At 40.2% G+C, this 16,484-nt stretch overlaps 1 protein-coding gene across 2 annotated transcripts in view; it reads right to left on the reverse strand.

The window, feature by feature from the left end:
• NPC1 (NPC intracellular cholesterol transporter 1) overlaps positions 1-16,484 on the reverse strand; it is an 82,473-nt gene that overhangs the window by 5,430 nt on the left and 60,559 nt on the right. For both annotated transcript variants that reach the window (XM_007487614.3, XM_016431660.2), the window contains 13 exons: positions 16,089-16,189; positions 15,148-15,250; positions 13,023-13,212; positions 12,435-12,617; positions 10,791-10,905; positions 9,958-10,085; positions 9,713-9,853; positions 9,233-9,322; positions 7,886-8,076; positions 7,528-7,643; positions 5,260-5,389; positions 3,024-3,224; positions 48-279 (listed from right to left, as the gene is read on the reverse strand). In XM_007487614.3, the coding sequence (XP_007487676.1) occupies positions 48-279; positions 3,024-3,224; positions 5,260-5,389; positions 7,528-7,643; positions 7,886-8,076; positions 9,233-9,322; positions 9,713-9,853; positions 9,958-10,085; positions 10,791-10,905; positions 12,435-12,617; positions 13,023-13,212; positions 15,148-15,250; positions 16,089-16,189 (1,921 nt within the window). The remainder of the gene's footprint in view (positions 1-47; positions 280-3,023; positions 3,225-5,259; positions 5,390-7,527; positions 7,644-7,885; positions 8,077-9,232; positions 9,323-9,712; positions 9,854-9,957; positions 10,086-10,790; positions 10,906-12,434; positions 12,618-13,022; positions 13,213-15,147; positions 15,251-16,088; positions 16,190-16,484) is intronic.

Below are 16,484 nucleotides of genomic sequence, written 5' to 3' on the forward strand. Positions count from 1 at the left end.
TCAAATAAGCCGTGGGTCCCAAGGAACCAGGGGACAAAAAAACTTACCATTACCAAGTTGACCAAGGAAACAGCATTCAGACTGATGCCCCAGAGCCACATAACTCCAAACATGTTGACCAAAATCATAGCAATTGTAACACACATGATCACAGCTGACCACAGATCGCAGCCTAGGAGGACTGCAGTCACCAAGAATATGGCTCCCAGGGATACCCCGAGGTTGAAGATTGTGTCATCCACAATGGTCAGGTATTGCTCATAGAAGACATAAAATACACTGCAGGGAAGACAAGAACCCCATTCTTGGCTGACTACCTTGAATGTCACAAAAGAAGCAAAATGAAAAACAATGTATCCACTTAGGTTTGGGGGCCTTTTTGGACGTGTTGTTTTGCTATAACTTCCTAGTTCCCCTACAAAGTACAGTTCAAAAGAAGTGAGCAAGACCCCCCAGAGCTATATGAATGAGTGACATAACCCAGGGCACTTTGCATTTTTGCAGTTTACTGACATTAACAGAAAGATAGAATATTCCTACTTAAATTGTTGTTTTAGATGTTTTCAAAGGCAAATAAGTTGAATCTTTAATCTTTTAAGAGAACTGATTTGACAACCATAGAAAAGTTTAAGTTACCTAAAATGTATTATTTTAAAAGGAAACATAAAAGAAACTATGTGGTTGAGAGGCCAGAGGTTGGTAAGCCTTGGATTGAATGTTGCCTCTGATACACAGTTACTCTGATCCTGGGCAACCTCTCTGCATCCCTGACTCCCAGTAAAGTATGTCGGAAGCAAATTTCTCTCTCCATTATGTCGCCTTTATAACGTCATCTCTGTGACCTTGTAGCAGTCCAGGCATGTACAAATCTTGAAAATATTATAGAGGTACTCAAAAACCATACATAGGAGCAAGGTCCTCATTTTACCAGACTCATTTCTTTGTCCTTGAGTTCAACCAAGACAGGAATCTTGTGAAATTCCAACCCACTTCGAGGCTACACTCTGGAAGACTGACCGGCTGTCTCAGTCTCTTGGTTTAACCAATAACAATCATTTAACATTTGTATCAAACAAGCTTACATGCCTTTGGTCAAATGTACTCCTGATCTGGGCTTTAGCTGTACCTATTGTCTTAGGATCTGGTGGTAGTACCTTGTGAGATTACTTCATAATGTTAATCTGTCAGAACACCCTTTGATTATCAGTCTCCCTTCCCCTTCTTGTTGGGACCTCAATAAAAATCAGGATGTGGGCCTAAGGGGCAGTTAAGCTCTTTACCACCAGAGCTAACTCTGTCACACTTACTTTATGCTCATCTTTATGCATCTCATTGTCTCTGTTCACTCTCAATGTCTTCCATTCTTTAAACTTTAACCCTTTACTCATATTCACTCAGTCCCTAATCCCCCTTTTTCAGGCATGAGGAACTTTACTGGAGTGGGTAGATGGCTTCAGACCTGGAGGTCAAATATCACTGAATAAATTCAGGTATAGACAAGCCTTCAGAGAGAGGAAGTTAAGGAACCAACAGGACAGGAAACTGATTCCACGGGCACTTCCCCCTGGGTGGCCCAGGCAAAGTAAGCAACTATGATTGGTTCCTGAGATGGGACAGAAGAGCTAGTGGGTGGAGAAAACAGCTTATAAGTGGAGACCAGAAGCAAGTCTGGGTCTTTCTTGGTGAGCTTGTGGAGGAGCTGAGGGAACCCTTGTCTGAGTTCAGCTAGAAGCCCATTAATGGTGGCCATAGATTAAAAAGTTAAGGGTCTCTCTACTTCTCCCCTATTCTTCCCTCTCTTTACTACTACTTCTACTTTGATTTAATAAAGTTATTAAGCTACTACAAGCCTCATAATTTTAGACATTACAGGTAATTACCAATCTGTACTTCTGATGGGATTTTCATATTAGAGGTTCTCCTTGTTAATAAAATTAGAGGTTTAGGAGCCACCCCATACCTTAAAAAAGCCCAAGATTTACTCATGCTATTCTTTTTTAAACCCTACCTTCCATCTTAGAATCAATAGTGTGTATTGGTTCCAAGGCAGAACAGTGGTAAGGGCTAGGCAATGGGGGTTAAGTGACTTGCCCAGGGTCACACAGCTGGGAAGTGTCTGAGGCCAGACTTGAACCCAGGATCTCCTGTCTCTGGGCCTGGCTCTCCATCCACTAAGCCACCCAGCTGCTCCCAACCAACTATTCTTGAAGGGATTGTCTGTGGCATTTCTCTTGACAAAAAATAGTCTATTCTGGAAACTTGCTAAATAGATACTGAGTCTTGGTTACCAAAGTTTCCTAGAATACAGTACCCTTTTCCCTTAAATCACCTGCCAGAAATGAATAATTTTAAGGAAAAGCCAAAGGAGGTTTGGTTTGCTGCTCATAAAGAGAATCAAGCAGATAAACATGAGCTTCCAAGGGGCTTTCGTGCCAGTGAGGGAGGGAAGACCCATGCCCACAAGGCCACGGATTTAGGATCATTGCATAAGGAGACCATGTAGCTGGGTTTGGAAGAGCAGGGTTTGATTTCCTTCTCTGACATGAGCTGTATGGATCTGTGAATCTCCTCTCTGGGCCTCAGTTTCTTCATCTGTAAAATGGGGTTATACTGGCTTCCTTGCAGGGTTAATTTGACAAGAGTACATTCAGTGTTAAGGCATTCCATGCCCATGAACCATGGGGAGGCTTTTCTGACCACTCTTGCTATCACATCTAAGGGCTATAGGATCACAAGCCTGGGCAGAGAGACCCCAAGGGCCCTGGAGCCCAATCCCTTTATTCCATCCAGGAAGAAAATGAGGCCTGCCCACTGTGGGAGCCTGAGATCAATACCCAGAGCCCTCTCTCAGGAGCTCAGGAAAAGTCAGAACCAAGCCCTTCCCCGGAGCCTGTCACCTTTTATAGCTGGGTGAGAGGCATCACCCTCCACCCTTATGCAGGCCCACAGAAGCCTGTCTGGGCCCAGCCCTGGGCCTCTGCTCAAACTCGGGTGTCACAGCAGGGTAGTCACCACAGTCTCACCTGTATGCAAACACTCGGTAGGGCCGGCCAGCGAGCCCCATTGTGTCAGTGATGTTGGCTGCCACCATCCTGGCCTTTTTCAGGGCGTCAATGTAATCAGAGGAGCTGTGGAGCACTGTGTGATAAGTCATGAAGTATGTGGCTCCCACCTCGGACCTGTTGTTTGTGAGGTGGACAGCAGAGCTGTAAGCTGCATGGCCCCTGTGAGAGAAGCACAGCCATCACTAGGGCGGAGGAGCACCAGGGCCCTGATCCAGAACCCTCCCCAACTGCCAGGCCCCAAGCTTTGAATTCAGATGGTTGAAGAAGGTTGAAGTCAGGTTTTAATTGGTTCAATCTGTATGCAAAGGGATGGCAGCCTGAGGGAGAAAGGGGGGGGGGGGGCATAGAAGCTCTGGAAAACAACAGAGTGACTTGTCAGAGGTAGCAATCAGTCCTGCATCCAGATTGAAACCTGACTTCAACCCCTGACCATTTGCTAAAAGGGCCCATTTGGAGGATACCCCCCTCAGGAAGGCTGGAAGGTGATGGGGTGAATGTGTCAGGATGATGTCATTAAACCCAAAGTTTATATTTTCCTATAAATAAGGGATTTTCCTGTAAAGTGGGGCTTTTTTTCTAGGTTTGAGGGGATCATAGCTCACAGAGCAGATGGCTTGCCCTACCACCCTCTCCAAGTCTGATTACATCTCCCACCCCCCCTGCTCAGTAGTCCAATGGGAGTACTTCTTCCTTCCCCTGGGTGGAATAAAGCAGAGGGAGAGGGGACCCAGGATGAGTCCCTACTCAGTAGGGGGTGTGGCACAGAATGGTCTGGGAGAGGCATGGGTCCAGCATCTTGGGGGGGGGGGGTTCTCATGGGGGTAGAACCTGGTATTCCTTGGGGTCACATAACTAAGTGTTTGAGGTCAAATTTGAACTCATCTCTAGGCCTGACTCTCAATCCATTGAGCCCCATTCACATACTTTGAAAGGTGGTATATAAACATGATTTGAGTGGTTTTAGCAAGGGCTCTCAAACCCAGAATTAGCCCTTGTTAAACTTCTACTATTAATAGCATTAATAGTAGTGGTAGCAGTAGTATTAATAATAACTAGCCTTTTCAATTGTGCAAACTATTTTACAAATACCTGTTTTTATACTCTTATGAACTATGTGCTATTATTATTCCAAGAAGCAGCTAGGTGGTGCATTAAATAGAGTGCCAGTCTTAGAATCAGTAAGAACTGAATTCAAATCGATTAACAGGCACCTACTAGTTCTGTATAAGTCACTTGCCTTTCTGCCTATTTTATCCTCAATAAAATGGGGATGATAATAATAACAGCCTCCCCAAGGTTGTAGTGAGGACAAAATTGCATAAAATTTGTAAAGCACTTTGCAAACTTTAAAGCAATATTCACATGTTAGCCACTATTTTTTTTCTGGACAAGTAGTTTTAATTTTAGTTTTCCATCTCTTATCTACCTCATTTTCAAAGGAGCACTCTGAGGGAGAAGAGGAAGTTTACTACCAAAAGCTGCCCAGGCTAAAATGCTACTATTCTAAGTTTTCTATTGGACCTGTGTGGAGTGGAATCTCGGGGTCTGCACCCCAAAGACACTCTCATGAGCAGACAGGAGACTGGATAAGATGCTGGCAGAGAAAATGTGGCCTTGATTAGGAAGGGGGGAGCTCTGCTCTGAGTGGTCAACTCAATAATAGTGTCCCCATCCTCTCCCTCTTCTCCCCTTTTTTTATTGAATATGTATTTTTTACTGAAAAAATCATTCATAAATTAACACACAAAAACATATAAACACATGAGTAAATAAAATAATGACAAAGGACTACTTTTGTGAAAAGTGTGTAGTCTGTTTTTTGTTTTTAAGGGGGGGGGGGGGCACTGCTCTGAAATGTCTCCTTCCTAATCAAGGCCACATTTTCTCTGTCAGCATCTTATCCGGTCTCCTGTAGGGTGCAGACTCCAAGATTCCACTCCACACAGACCTAAAATAAAAACAGACCAGTGATTCTCCAGGATCACCTGAGGATCCCTGAAGGTTTCCCAGAAGACCCTTTCAAGGAGTCCATGAGGTCACCCTATTTCAATTCCACTTAGCCATTTAAATTTCTGAGATGCTAACTACTACCAGGCATAGCCCACAGAAACAAAAGATTTCAGTCATTTTGAGAGTATTAAGGATCCTAAACCCAGAAACACAATGACCTGCTCAAAGAGACCATGGCACTCACCCTTTACCACATTTAGGATTAGGGTTATCTGAAAGAAACATGGGCAGAAATTTCATGAAGTCTTCACCCTGAGGCCTTCTTTTGCCCTCCGGAGTCAAAGGCCGACAGCGAACACAGGATGGATCAACAACTAGAACCAACATTGATTAAAACAAGGTTTAGGTGTCAAGTTTTGCAGCTTTTATTGTAAAACACAGAATAGTGATTAGCTCTATATCTATACATGTCCATGCCTGTACACATGTCAGCATACACACACAGACACGTGCACATCTGTATACACATACATGGCACAAGGGAAGGCAGATAAAGAGGCTCAAAGACAATTCTCTCTTCTCCCTTCCATGAGTGAGATGATTGGGGGTAAGGGGAGTGTCACTAACAACAGCTACAATGAAACATTCTTTTGGGAGAAAATGCCTGATTAAGCAGCTAGACACTTGCCTTCACCTGCTAAATACTAGATGGAGTAGGAGGCAGAGCACTGAACTTTCATTATGTTTTTTTAAAACCTTTACCCTCTGTCTTAAAATTGATACTCCGAATCAGTTCCAAGGCAAAAAAAGGTAAGGGCTAGGCAATAGAAGTTAAGTGACTTGCCCAGGGTCACACAGTTAGGACATGGCTGAGGGCAAATTTTAATCCAGGACCGCCCATCTCCAGACCTGGCTCTCTATCCACTGAGCAAGCTGGCTATCTAAAGCACTGAACTTCCTGAGTTCCAGTCCTGTCTCAGATATTCACTAACTCTGTGACCCTGGCAAGTCACTAGATCTCTTTCAATTGTTTCTTTATCTATAGATGGGAATAATAATAGCACTACCTTCCAGGGTGGTGGTGAGGATCAAATGAGATAACACCTAAAGTGCTTTGCAAAACTTATGGCACTATAGCAAGGCTTATTACATAATAATGGCCCAATTCTTTTTCTTTTTTAACCCTTACTTTCTGCCTTAGTATCCCTTCTAAGACAGAAGGGCAAGGGCTAAGCAATCAAGGTTAAGTGAGTTGCCCAGGGTCATACAGCTAGGATGCTCTGAGGCTGAATTTTACCCATTTCCTCCTGATACTGGGCCTGGTGCTTTACTCACTATATCACCTTGCTGTCCTCCTGATCAATTCTCAAGACAAACATGGGGGAATGGTGAAATGAAAACTGGAAAGCGACCCAAAGAGAGCATGGTGAGGTTGATAGGCTCCCCCCAAGCCCTGGGGCAGTCACTTGTCACAGGCCTCCACTAGGCTTCCATACCTGACCATTTCAGTTCTGGGAACTGCTCTTGGAGTCGCCACACTGCCCAGGAGGTCCTGGCCGTCCTCTTTCCCCCTGCTCTGATGTCAGAGGCAGAGCCTGTGCTCTCTGGGCCCCAGAGCACCATTGGTGTAGGGGACTGGACAAGGAGCCTTTAGTCCTATAGGCCTGAAGTCTCCATTTAAGGCCTTGTGGTCACAGAGCACTGAGAGGGGCTAAATTACTTGTCCAGTGTCATTAAAGTGAACTCTCTAGAACAGTCATTTAATCCAGCTAATGTCATCTCGACCCTAGAAAGCATGTGCCCATGTACTTGGGCTCCCCTCACTAGCTCTCACATCCCCCAGACTGTGGGCTCCCTCACTGGCGTGTGAATCCCTGCAGGGTCAGCATGGCCTCACTTTACAACTGAGAATGAAGCACTTACCAGAGTGCTTAACACAGAGTTACACTTAATAAATGCCTTTTCAGTTATCCTTCATTCACAGGGTCTCAAACGCAGAGCTAAAATAAATCTTGAAGGTATTTTGGACACTTTCCTGTTACTATATGTGGCTGAAGAAACTGAGGTGGAGGGAGGTGAAATGACTTGCCCTAAGTCACACAGAGACAAAGAGCAGCAGAACTAGGCCCTGAATTGACATTCTCTGACTCCAAAACATGGAACCACTTTCTTCCATAACCATGACTTCTGGTGAGTCAAACTACATTCCAAGGAATAAGGAATTTATGCTTCTTACTTCAAAACAATGGGATGTCTTAAAGTAGTTTTAAAAGTGTCTACTAGATGTTTGGAATAGCAATTGAGGAATAATCCATTCATGTCTAATTTTAACCCATAAAATATTCAAATATCTCTAGAGAAATGACATGGGAAATTATAAAATGGTTTAAATATATCACTCTAGAATAATTTAATTTCAATAGATTGTGTAAAACTTTTCACTTAATAAAAATGGCAAAACTTAAACATTTTAAGATGCTCAAAGAAAAGGAAAGTTTTGAGAGGGTCTTACCTGAAGCATTACAAAACTTGTCTGTCCTATTATAAATCCGACAACAGGAAGACTGGGGCTTAATCCAATCAAAGTAATCATCAATCCAGGAAGAGGGGGCAAAGCCTATCCTTGTGCTGTGAGACACAAGAAAAATTAATAACTAGGAGAACTAAACATAAACTCTTCCATATTATTTTATCACTTATTAAAGATAAAAAATCAATTTGGAGTTAAATTAACTCCTAAAATTTCTGCTCCATGGAATCTGAAACTGAGCACATATTTTTGCTTCCAATTACTCAAGCAAATGCATTTTTTACTAGAATGAGTTTTACATTTGTTGTATTGCAGTGATGGAGAATAATGCAGTACTTACTAATTATCTAGTTCTGCAGCATTAAAAATTTGTTGCACAAGTGAATTGTTGTTACATCCCATTCCTCCACACACCATATTCTGCCCTTCGAGAGAAGTATAGTCATGTCCTTCTTCTAGCACAAAGTACACGGGGGGCCCTGCATGTAGATACTGGTTCAGGGATTTGAAATAATCTAGTACATAAGAGTCCTTAAAAAAAAAAAAGACCACATAATAGATTAAAGTAGAGAAAAAACTAGGTAAAACTCTGGGGTAAGAAAAATCATTAAAAGACCATGAGGCAGGGGGCAGCTAGGTGGCTCAGTAGAGTAAAAGCAAGGCCTAGAGACGGGAGGTCCTAGGTTTAAATCTGGTCTCAGACACTTCCTAGCTGTGTGGCCCTGGGCAAATCACTTAACCCCCATTGCCTAGCCCTTACCACTCTTCTGCCTTGGAGCCAATACGTAGGAGTATTGACTCCAAGATGGAAAGCAAGGGTTAAAAAAAAAAAGACCATGAGGGAGCCACATGGCTCAGTGGAGAGAGAACAAGGCCTGGAGATGGGAAGTCCTGAGTTCAAATATGACTTCAGATACTTCCTAGCTTTGGAGCTCTAGACAAGTCACTTAACTCCAAATGCCTTATCTTTACCATTCTTTTGCCTTGGAACTGATACTTAGTATTGATTCTAAGATAGAAGGAAAGGGTTAAAAAAAATCATGGGAATGCTGCAAAATCATGATCAAACTTGGGGCCAAAAAAGAGATGTGAAACCTTCCCCCTCCAATTGTTTTGCAGAGGTGGTAGAATATGCATATAGGGAACACTGTGAATATTACACTTTTTTGATATGTTGGTTAGTTCTGCTGATTTGTTTTCCTATTTTTTTATTCTTTAATAAAAAGGATGATTCTCCAAGAAGGGAAGAAGGAAGGATACACTGAAAACTGTAGTTGATGTGAAATCTAGAAATTTTATTGATACCAAAGGGATCAATAAAATGTATTTTACAAAAAGGAAAAAAAATTTAAACGGTCATCAGGAAGCTGTTGAATCAAGACTCATTTAACAAAGATGCTTGAGAAAGATGGGAATAGCATCTTATTACATTCAGGTTATATGTCTCTCCTTTAAATTCTGCTCCAAGTTAACAAACCAGCTGCACATGCTACAGGTCTGGGTCTAGTCTAAAGGAGAAGTCAGAGTAAACAGTGGAGGTAACCCAAGTTTGGGGATCTTTAGAGTGACACTCCTAACTCTGGTGAAGGTGGCCTGCAACTATATTTATCAATGGACATTTCCCCCAAACACCTCTATATTTTCTCAGTTAACCTATCAAAACAAGTCAAAAGAAAACAAATCTTACATCTGGCATCGAAAGAGACTGATCCAAGCCAATTTCCACTTTGTTGAGAACTGCTATACTGAATGACAGAATACCCACAAATACAGATATCTGTAAGAGAAAAAAGAAGTAGTAAGGAATTAAGGTTTCTGCACAGTAGGTCCACAATGGCAAAAACTCTAAATTAATGTCTGAGTCACTGAAGATCAGGACTTTCCCTTGGGGGTACCCAATATCCAAATGCCATGCAAAGATGATGCATTTATAGCTGAAACCCAGAGCAGTTACCACTATAGCAGAGGGTCATCAGACAAACCAGAAATCTAACAGGTTCTCACTTATATTTGTGGGAAGTAATAACTAGCTGGAAAGATCAGCTTAATATCACCAACTCATCTTCAGAGTATCTAATTTCTCCCAAAGGCATTTGTTTAGATTACCTGGGAGTAAGTCTCCCCTGGAAATGAGAAAGGGAAAGCAAACATTTTCAGAGGGCCATACCACAATAGGCCGCATCCAGTCCTTCAGTAGAATTGAAGAGAAGACATTTTTGAAGAATTTAAACAAATAGCTCTCCGATGGCTGGGGGCCAGTTCTGTCTTCAGCAATTTTGACACAACACAGAATGTCCAATTTATTTTTCTGATTGGGTGAAAAGAAAGACATCTCTGTAAGAATACTATCTGTCCACTGTCATTTAGAGAGAAAGATAGACAGGGATCATTTACCACAATGAGAAACCTTACCTCTTGTCGCTTAATGTCCAATCCCAAGAGACTCACAAAACAAGTAATCTGAAGAAGGAAGTCAATGAAAACAGCCATTCCAGCAAATAGTGAAAAAGTTCGAACAGCTGGCATGGTTGACAAAGCCCCTACATGACAACAGGAAAGGAAAGGTCATTTTATCTCATGTGAAATACAAGCTTTACAATTAACCAGATACTTGCCATTTCTGACTCAACTGTGGCAAAAGAGGTCACCATACCAGTAACAAAGTTTCTCCAAGAAATGAGAAAGATGGTAAGAATAAGAGAGAGATATTTGAGAGAATGGGGAGTGGCTGGTGGGCCACATATTAAGTTCACTGTGCCTATATTTTATTCAAGAAGAGCACTGGGCAAGAAATATTTTTAAAATCTTAGATTCTATTTCAATGCTGCTCCTAAGCCAAGAGTCTGATTGGTGAAGTTTCATTTGGGGAGTCAGGCAGAAAGTCTTAGACCAAACAAATATAGAGTTCTCTTCCATTGCTAGAAAGCCAGGAAACACATTATGACACAAACCTCTTGTTGGGTCTCAGTAGCAAATAACTCAGTGGCACACTCAGATTGAGTAAATTTGTTTCAAGGGGGAAGAAAAAGTAGCATAAATACAAGCATGTGATCACTGGACTAGTTCCCCTATTTAACTCTGTGGGGTAGAAAAGTAAATGACCTTGAGTAAGTTTCCCTCAAAGGCTCCGAGATCATTTCCTTGTTTGTATAGTGGGGAAATCGGGTGTGTACCCACAAACCTCCTGCACACCATACCACCCAAGGCCAGTGAAAGCAGGGTAGAACTATATGAAGAGGAATTACCTAAGAAAAAGGCTATGGCCTCTGAAAAGGATGACAGGAGCATGCTAGGAGCCACTTCCCCCAGGATCCTGCCCAGTTGTTTATCCAGTGTTTCCCCTTGAAGGCGTTCATCTCTCTGAAAGATGAAAGAAGATCTTTTCCACTTAACTGACAACAATTTCTCTCTCTATGACTCACCAAAGGGATATTATTACCTTTAAAAAAATGGAAAAAGTCCTTAATTTTTTATGGTTTCTATCCCTCCCCAAAGTAGAATATGAATAGTAATTTAACTCAAGAGATTCCTAGTGACCCTTTGCCCCTAATACACAGGTAAGAGATACAAAAAGAAGGTGATAGGATCACCTGTGTAAAGGCCCTGAATTTATCTAGTTCGAGCCCTTCATTTGACAGAAGAAATTAAAGTCCAGAGAGAAGTGAAATGACCAGAAGTCACATGGGTGGATTGTCACATGAATGACACTGATAGGATCTGAATCCATCATTAGATTTCACCAGGATGTGGACAAGAATAAAGGAAACAGAACCCAAGTCTCTAGTCCTTATAGTAGGTCCACCTTTCTTATTTGCTATCCTATCCCCCACACTGGTAATGACCTTCCTTTTTTAGATCATATGTAGCTAATGCTTCTCATACACTTAAATATTATTTTATAATCATCTAGGTGTGTGCAATATGCTCTGCAAACTCCAAGAGGGTAAAGCTGTCTTAATTAAACATTTATCTTTCACAATGTTCTGCATACTGTGAATGCTTAAAAAAATTTGCTGAATCAAACCTGTGACAATGCATCATTACACAGCATTAACACCTCAAACTTCTTTTACTTGGTTATATCTCAGATATCTAGGGCAAAGGGACCTTAGGGCATCTTGGCAAATGGGAGGCAAATCTTTATAATAAATATTATCTTTATAATAGCCACTAGAGGTTGTAGTGGATAGAACACATGGCTGGGAGTCAGAAAAACCCAAGTTGAAATCTGGCTTCAGACACCCTTATTAGCTGTGTGACCTTGGGCAAATCACTTAAACCTGTTTGCCTCAGTTTCCTCATATGTAAAATGATCTGGAGAAGGAAATAGCAAACCATTCCAGTATCCAGGCCAAGAAAACTTCAAATGAAGTCACAAAGAGTCAGATACAATAGAAATGACTGAACAATCATAAATTATTTTCTATTAAGGCAGAGGCAATGCAGTAAATTGGACAGTCTGACTTAACTGAGGTTGGGAAAACTTGGATTCAAATCCTGCCTGATACTATTGATCTGAGTGACTGAGGTTAAGTTACAATTCACATCTGAGCCCTGGTTTCCTGGTCTGTAAAATGGGACTAATATCTATAGTACCTATCTCAGATTTGATGGCTCAGATGAGGTAACAGGTAAAATCCTTGAAAACTTTTAACCATGTTGTTATTATTATGCCCTTTCCCTGGTGCCAATGAACCCACCTAAATAACCATTCAGTTGTCTAGATGGAATGGGATTTATACACATATAAATATACATTTCCATATACACATATGGAAAGATAATAAGTTTCAGCTATGGCATTTTTCCTTTTTTCAATGGACTTTCAAATAACTGCAAAAGTGACTATAACATGGAACCAATAGCAAGACTGACATGCATGGTCATACCTGAAAGGTCTGAACGAGAATAAAGATGTTGTCTACTCCAACAGCAAGCACCAGGAATGGGATAACTTCAATAACAATCAGGGTGAGGGGAATTCCAATATAGCTGAAGAGACCTAGAGAACATACTACTGAACTAAGCACCATCAGGATACCCGCAATGCCCAGGGAGATTTTAGAATCTACCTGAAAAAATTAATAAAAGAAAAATAGTCAGTTTAGATTTTGCCAAGGCTGGGCAAACCCAAATAAGGAAGATTTCAATGAATACACTAGTCCTCTAATAGTGGGAGATAGGAAATATATTAGGTCTACCCCAGTAATGGTTATATTTTAAAACAGAACAAGTTGGGGTAAAAAGACATGCCTATAAACTTCCTAACTTATAAATGCACTATTTATACATATCCCAATTGTTAAAAAATTACCCAAATGAAGAAAAATTATGTGCCAAAGACTTTTGTTCTTTACAAACATAAAAGAAACTATCTATTTTAAATATAAAGATAGATGCATAAGAAACAGCTTAGGGATATTTTTTAAAGGTTCAATAATATTACGACTATATGAAAACGCGATGATATCACATACCAGGAACCTGTGACAGCTTTTGATGTGTCCTAAGGCGATGGAAATATATAAAAACATGACAGCGTAGCTAATTAAAACAGTGAAAACATCACCATTACTTTCACGGTTTATCTCATCTTCAATACTTCGTTCAGCAGAGAAAGAAATTGTCAGGTTTGGATTTTTGTAATTCTTTACAAAGTTGATGAATCTAAAAAGTAAATAAAATGCACATCAGGGAAAAAAAACCCCCAGCAAAGCAAAGATAATTAGGATTACTGATTTATAGTTAGAAGAAACTGTAGAGGTTGTCTCATCTAATCCCTTTCTTTGACAGATCAGGAACTTGAAAACCAAAGAGATTAAACTTAAGATCCTCCTATCTTACAGGTAGTAGTAGTAGTAGTAGTAACTGACAAAGCTAAGATTCAAATATAGGTCCTATGTTGGGGTCCCCAAACTGTGGCCTGTGGGCCACATGTAGCCCCCTAAGGCCATTTATCTGTCCCCCACCACACTTCCGGAAGGAGTACCTCTTTCATTGGTGGTCAGTGAGAGGAGTACAGGGTGCATTTGCCCCTATTATAGGGGCCATTATGTTGTGCATCTGGGAGAGTATCGGGGCCATTGTACTATGTGGGGGAAGCGAGGCATGTGTTTTTTGTATTATGGTCTATAATTACAGATCCATAAATACGGACCACAAGAGGACCCACACGAGAGTGCCTTCTTTTTTCCTGCCATGGAATCTGATTGCTTGAGTATTATCCATGCGATCAGATTCCTATGTGAGTTTACAGATTGTAGTGCGATTTACACAGGGTAGCATGAACTGGAAAGGTGGTGAAGGAATCAGCTCTGTAATTGTGCTGGTTCCCATACTGCACCAGTGTGAACCTGAGGTAAAAGTGGAGTTCCACCAGTATGGCCACTGGTGAGGCTGAAATGATGTGGACTGGGAAAGCTGCATTGATGGACACAGATCAGATTGTACTGATGGGCAGTGCAGTCTGTATGCCTCTGTGTGGGAAAATTATTGTTGGTATATTGTTTTTGTAGGGCTGTGTATACACAGACACATACACACACACATGTATTTTACTAAAAGCAATTTGGAATCCCTAGGAAACAATGAAGTCAAGAAAGAGAAAAATTGACTCGGAGTGTAGGATATTCAAAGAACAGTGAACTTATGATTACTTTTTCTTGCAGTACAAGGGAAGAGCTGTGTCAAGCAACTTGCCTAACTTCTATGCATCTCTCCCCCTGGAGACATATCCTAATCTCAGGAACCATGCACTCAAAATGGCAACCATCTTTGGCAGAACTTATGTCTGTGAACAGACTTTTTCCAGTATGAAACATTTGAAATCTCCAACCAGATCTAGACTAACTGATGCACACTTGCATCACTTGTTACAGCTAGCAGTGACAAATATGGAACCGGACATTGACTATCTCATTAGCCAAAAGCAGGCCCATAGTCCCCATTGAAATATTGGTCAGTTTGTTGATTTAAATTTACTTGTTCTTTATTTTAAATATTGTATTTGTTCTCATTTTTTTTTACTTTAAAATAAGATATGTGCAGTGTATATAGGGATTTGTTCATAGTTTTTTAATAGTCCAACCCTCCAACGGTCTGAGGGACAGTGACCCTGTGTAAAAAGTTAGGGGACCCCTAACCTAGGGTCCCTGAATCTAGACTTCTTTCCACTATACCAACACCACGTCTAAACTTTCTTCAACACAGGGTTGTGAGTTAAATGACAACTGCTTTCAACTTGGTCAATTTTTTGTCATTTAAAAAGCATATTCAAACCAAGTTGAATTGGATTTCTCTAGGAAAAAAAGCTTTCCCTACTATGTAATAAAAGATGGAATTTTAAAGTCTGCTAAATTAAAATACATATTAAATATCTTAAGACAAATATTAAAATGAGTTTGAAATGGATTATCATTTTCAACAAGAATTTAGAACTTCAAGTATTTAAACTGTTTTACTAGTCTACCTAATAGCACCAAATGAAGGAAAAATGAGAACTAAATTATCTGCTCACTGACTATGAGATATTAAGACTCAAACAGCAAACTCACATAATCCAAAAATATCAGGAGTTTACTTAAAACATGGCAAGAAACTTACTCTTTTTCCCAGGCTTGGGCTTTCTGTAGCTTTTCAGTATTGTTGTAGTAATTATTGACTGGAAGAGTAATCACAAGGGCGGTAGCATTATTATAGTTTTGATCTACAAAGGAAAAATGCAGTAACCCAAAGATTACAAGGTTGAAGCCAATGAGATTACTAACAAAGAGTTCATAACTTAATGATTTCAACTTACTGACAATAATCTTCATGCACCACAATGAGGTAATTTACCAGAGAAGTATAGAGTTCAGCTTATGAATTAAGACTTATCTATCCAAAAAGAGATATCTAAGCATTGTCATTGGCTAGTTCTCTTAGTAAAGAAAAACTTTTTCAAACCACAAACTAAACCTCAAGGTCAAAGAGCAAAGATGCTACAACCTTCACTACCACTACCCACTGCACCCTGGGGAATCAGCTTTGATATGCTCTGGAAACCAGCAAAGAGAAATTAAAGCTGCACTTTACATATTTCAAAACCTTGAGTGGCATTTCTTAATCAACCAACTCAGAAAAAGATGTTAAGTTTACTGCTTTAGTTCCAAACCACATTGCTCTTCCTTTAAGAGACTATTCAAGCTATAAAGACTAATCTATTACCCTCTCTATCTGGTCTTATAAATGTAAAAATTTTAAAGAATCTAATTCATAAGAGGAAAAGAGAATGAGGGGGAACAGACAAAAATTATGTTATGATAAATTTTATGCAATAATTCATTTAAACATAGGTAGTTACAAAACAAGTTGGTTGTATTGATATTTAATACTAAGTTCTATTAATAATTCATTGAAATGCAAAAAGAAAAACCCACAGAAAAAGAAATCAAAATTTCAAGTTAAAGAAAAAATAAAGTAAATATTTGTTCTGAATTCAGGAGCTAGAAATTAAACTTTGCTATCTGAGTACTAAGTGCTAAGTCCCACTGAAAAGTACTTACCATCATAGCCTCCTAAGACAAGCCAGGGGAAAATAGGCCCACCAAATGTTCCCAAACAAGGATCATGAAGTAAACTTGTATCATTCAGAGAGGCAGGAGCTCTACCAAAAAAAAAAAATCCCCTAATAATTATTATCCATTTGAAAAAGAAACCTTTTAGGAAATCCTAATGATATAACAGTAAGAGAGAAGCCAGTACAAAAATCACAGGAAACACACATGTGGCACTACCAAAAAAATGACATGAGTATGACAGAAATATCTTCAATTTCTGTAATTATAATAGATTCAAATTCTGCAAAGAAGTCTATAAATGCTAGGGAAATGTCCTATTGTTGAGACCTTGCTGTTGCAGAGTAGCCTCTACTTAATTATCTTGGAAACACTGGTGTCATG

This window comes from Monodelphis domestica, chromosome 3 (assembly GCF_027887165.1).
Source record: "Monodelphis domestica isolate mMonDom1 chromosome 3, mMonDom1.pri, whole genome shotgun sequence".
NCBI classification, from domain to species: Eukaryota; Metazoa; Chordata; class Mammalia; order Didelphimorphia; family Didelphidae; genus Monodelphis; species Monodelphis domestica.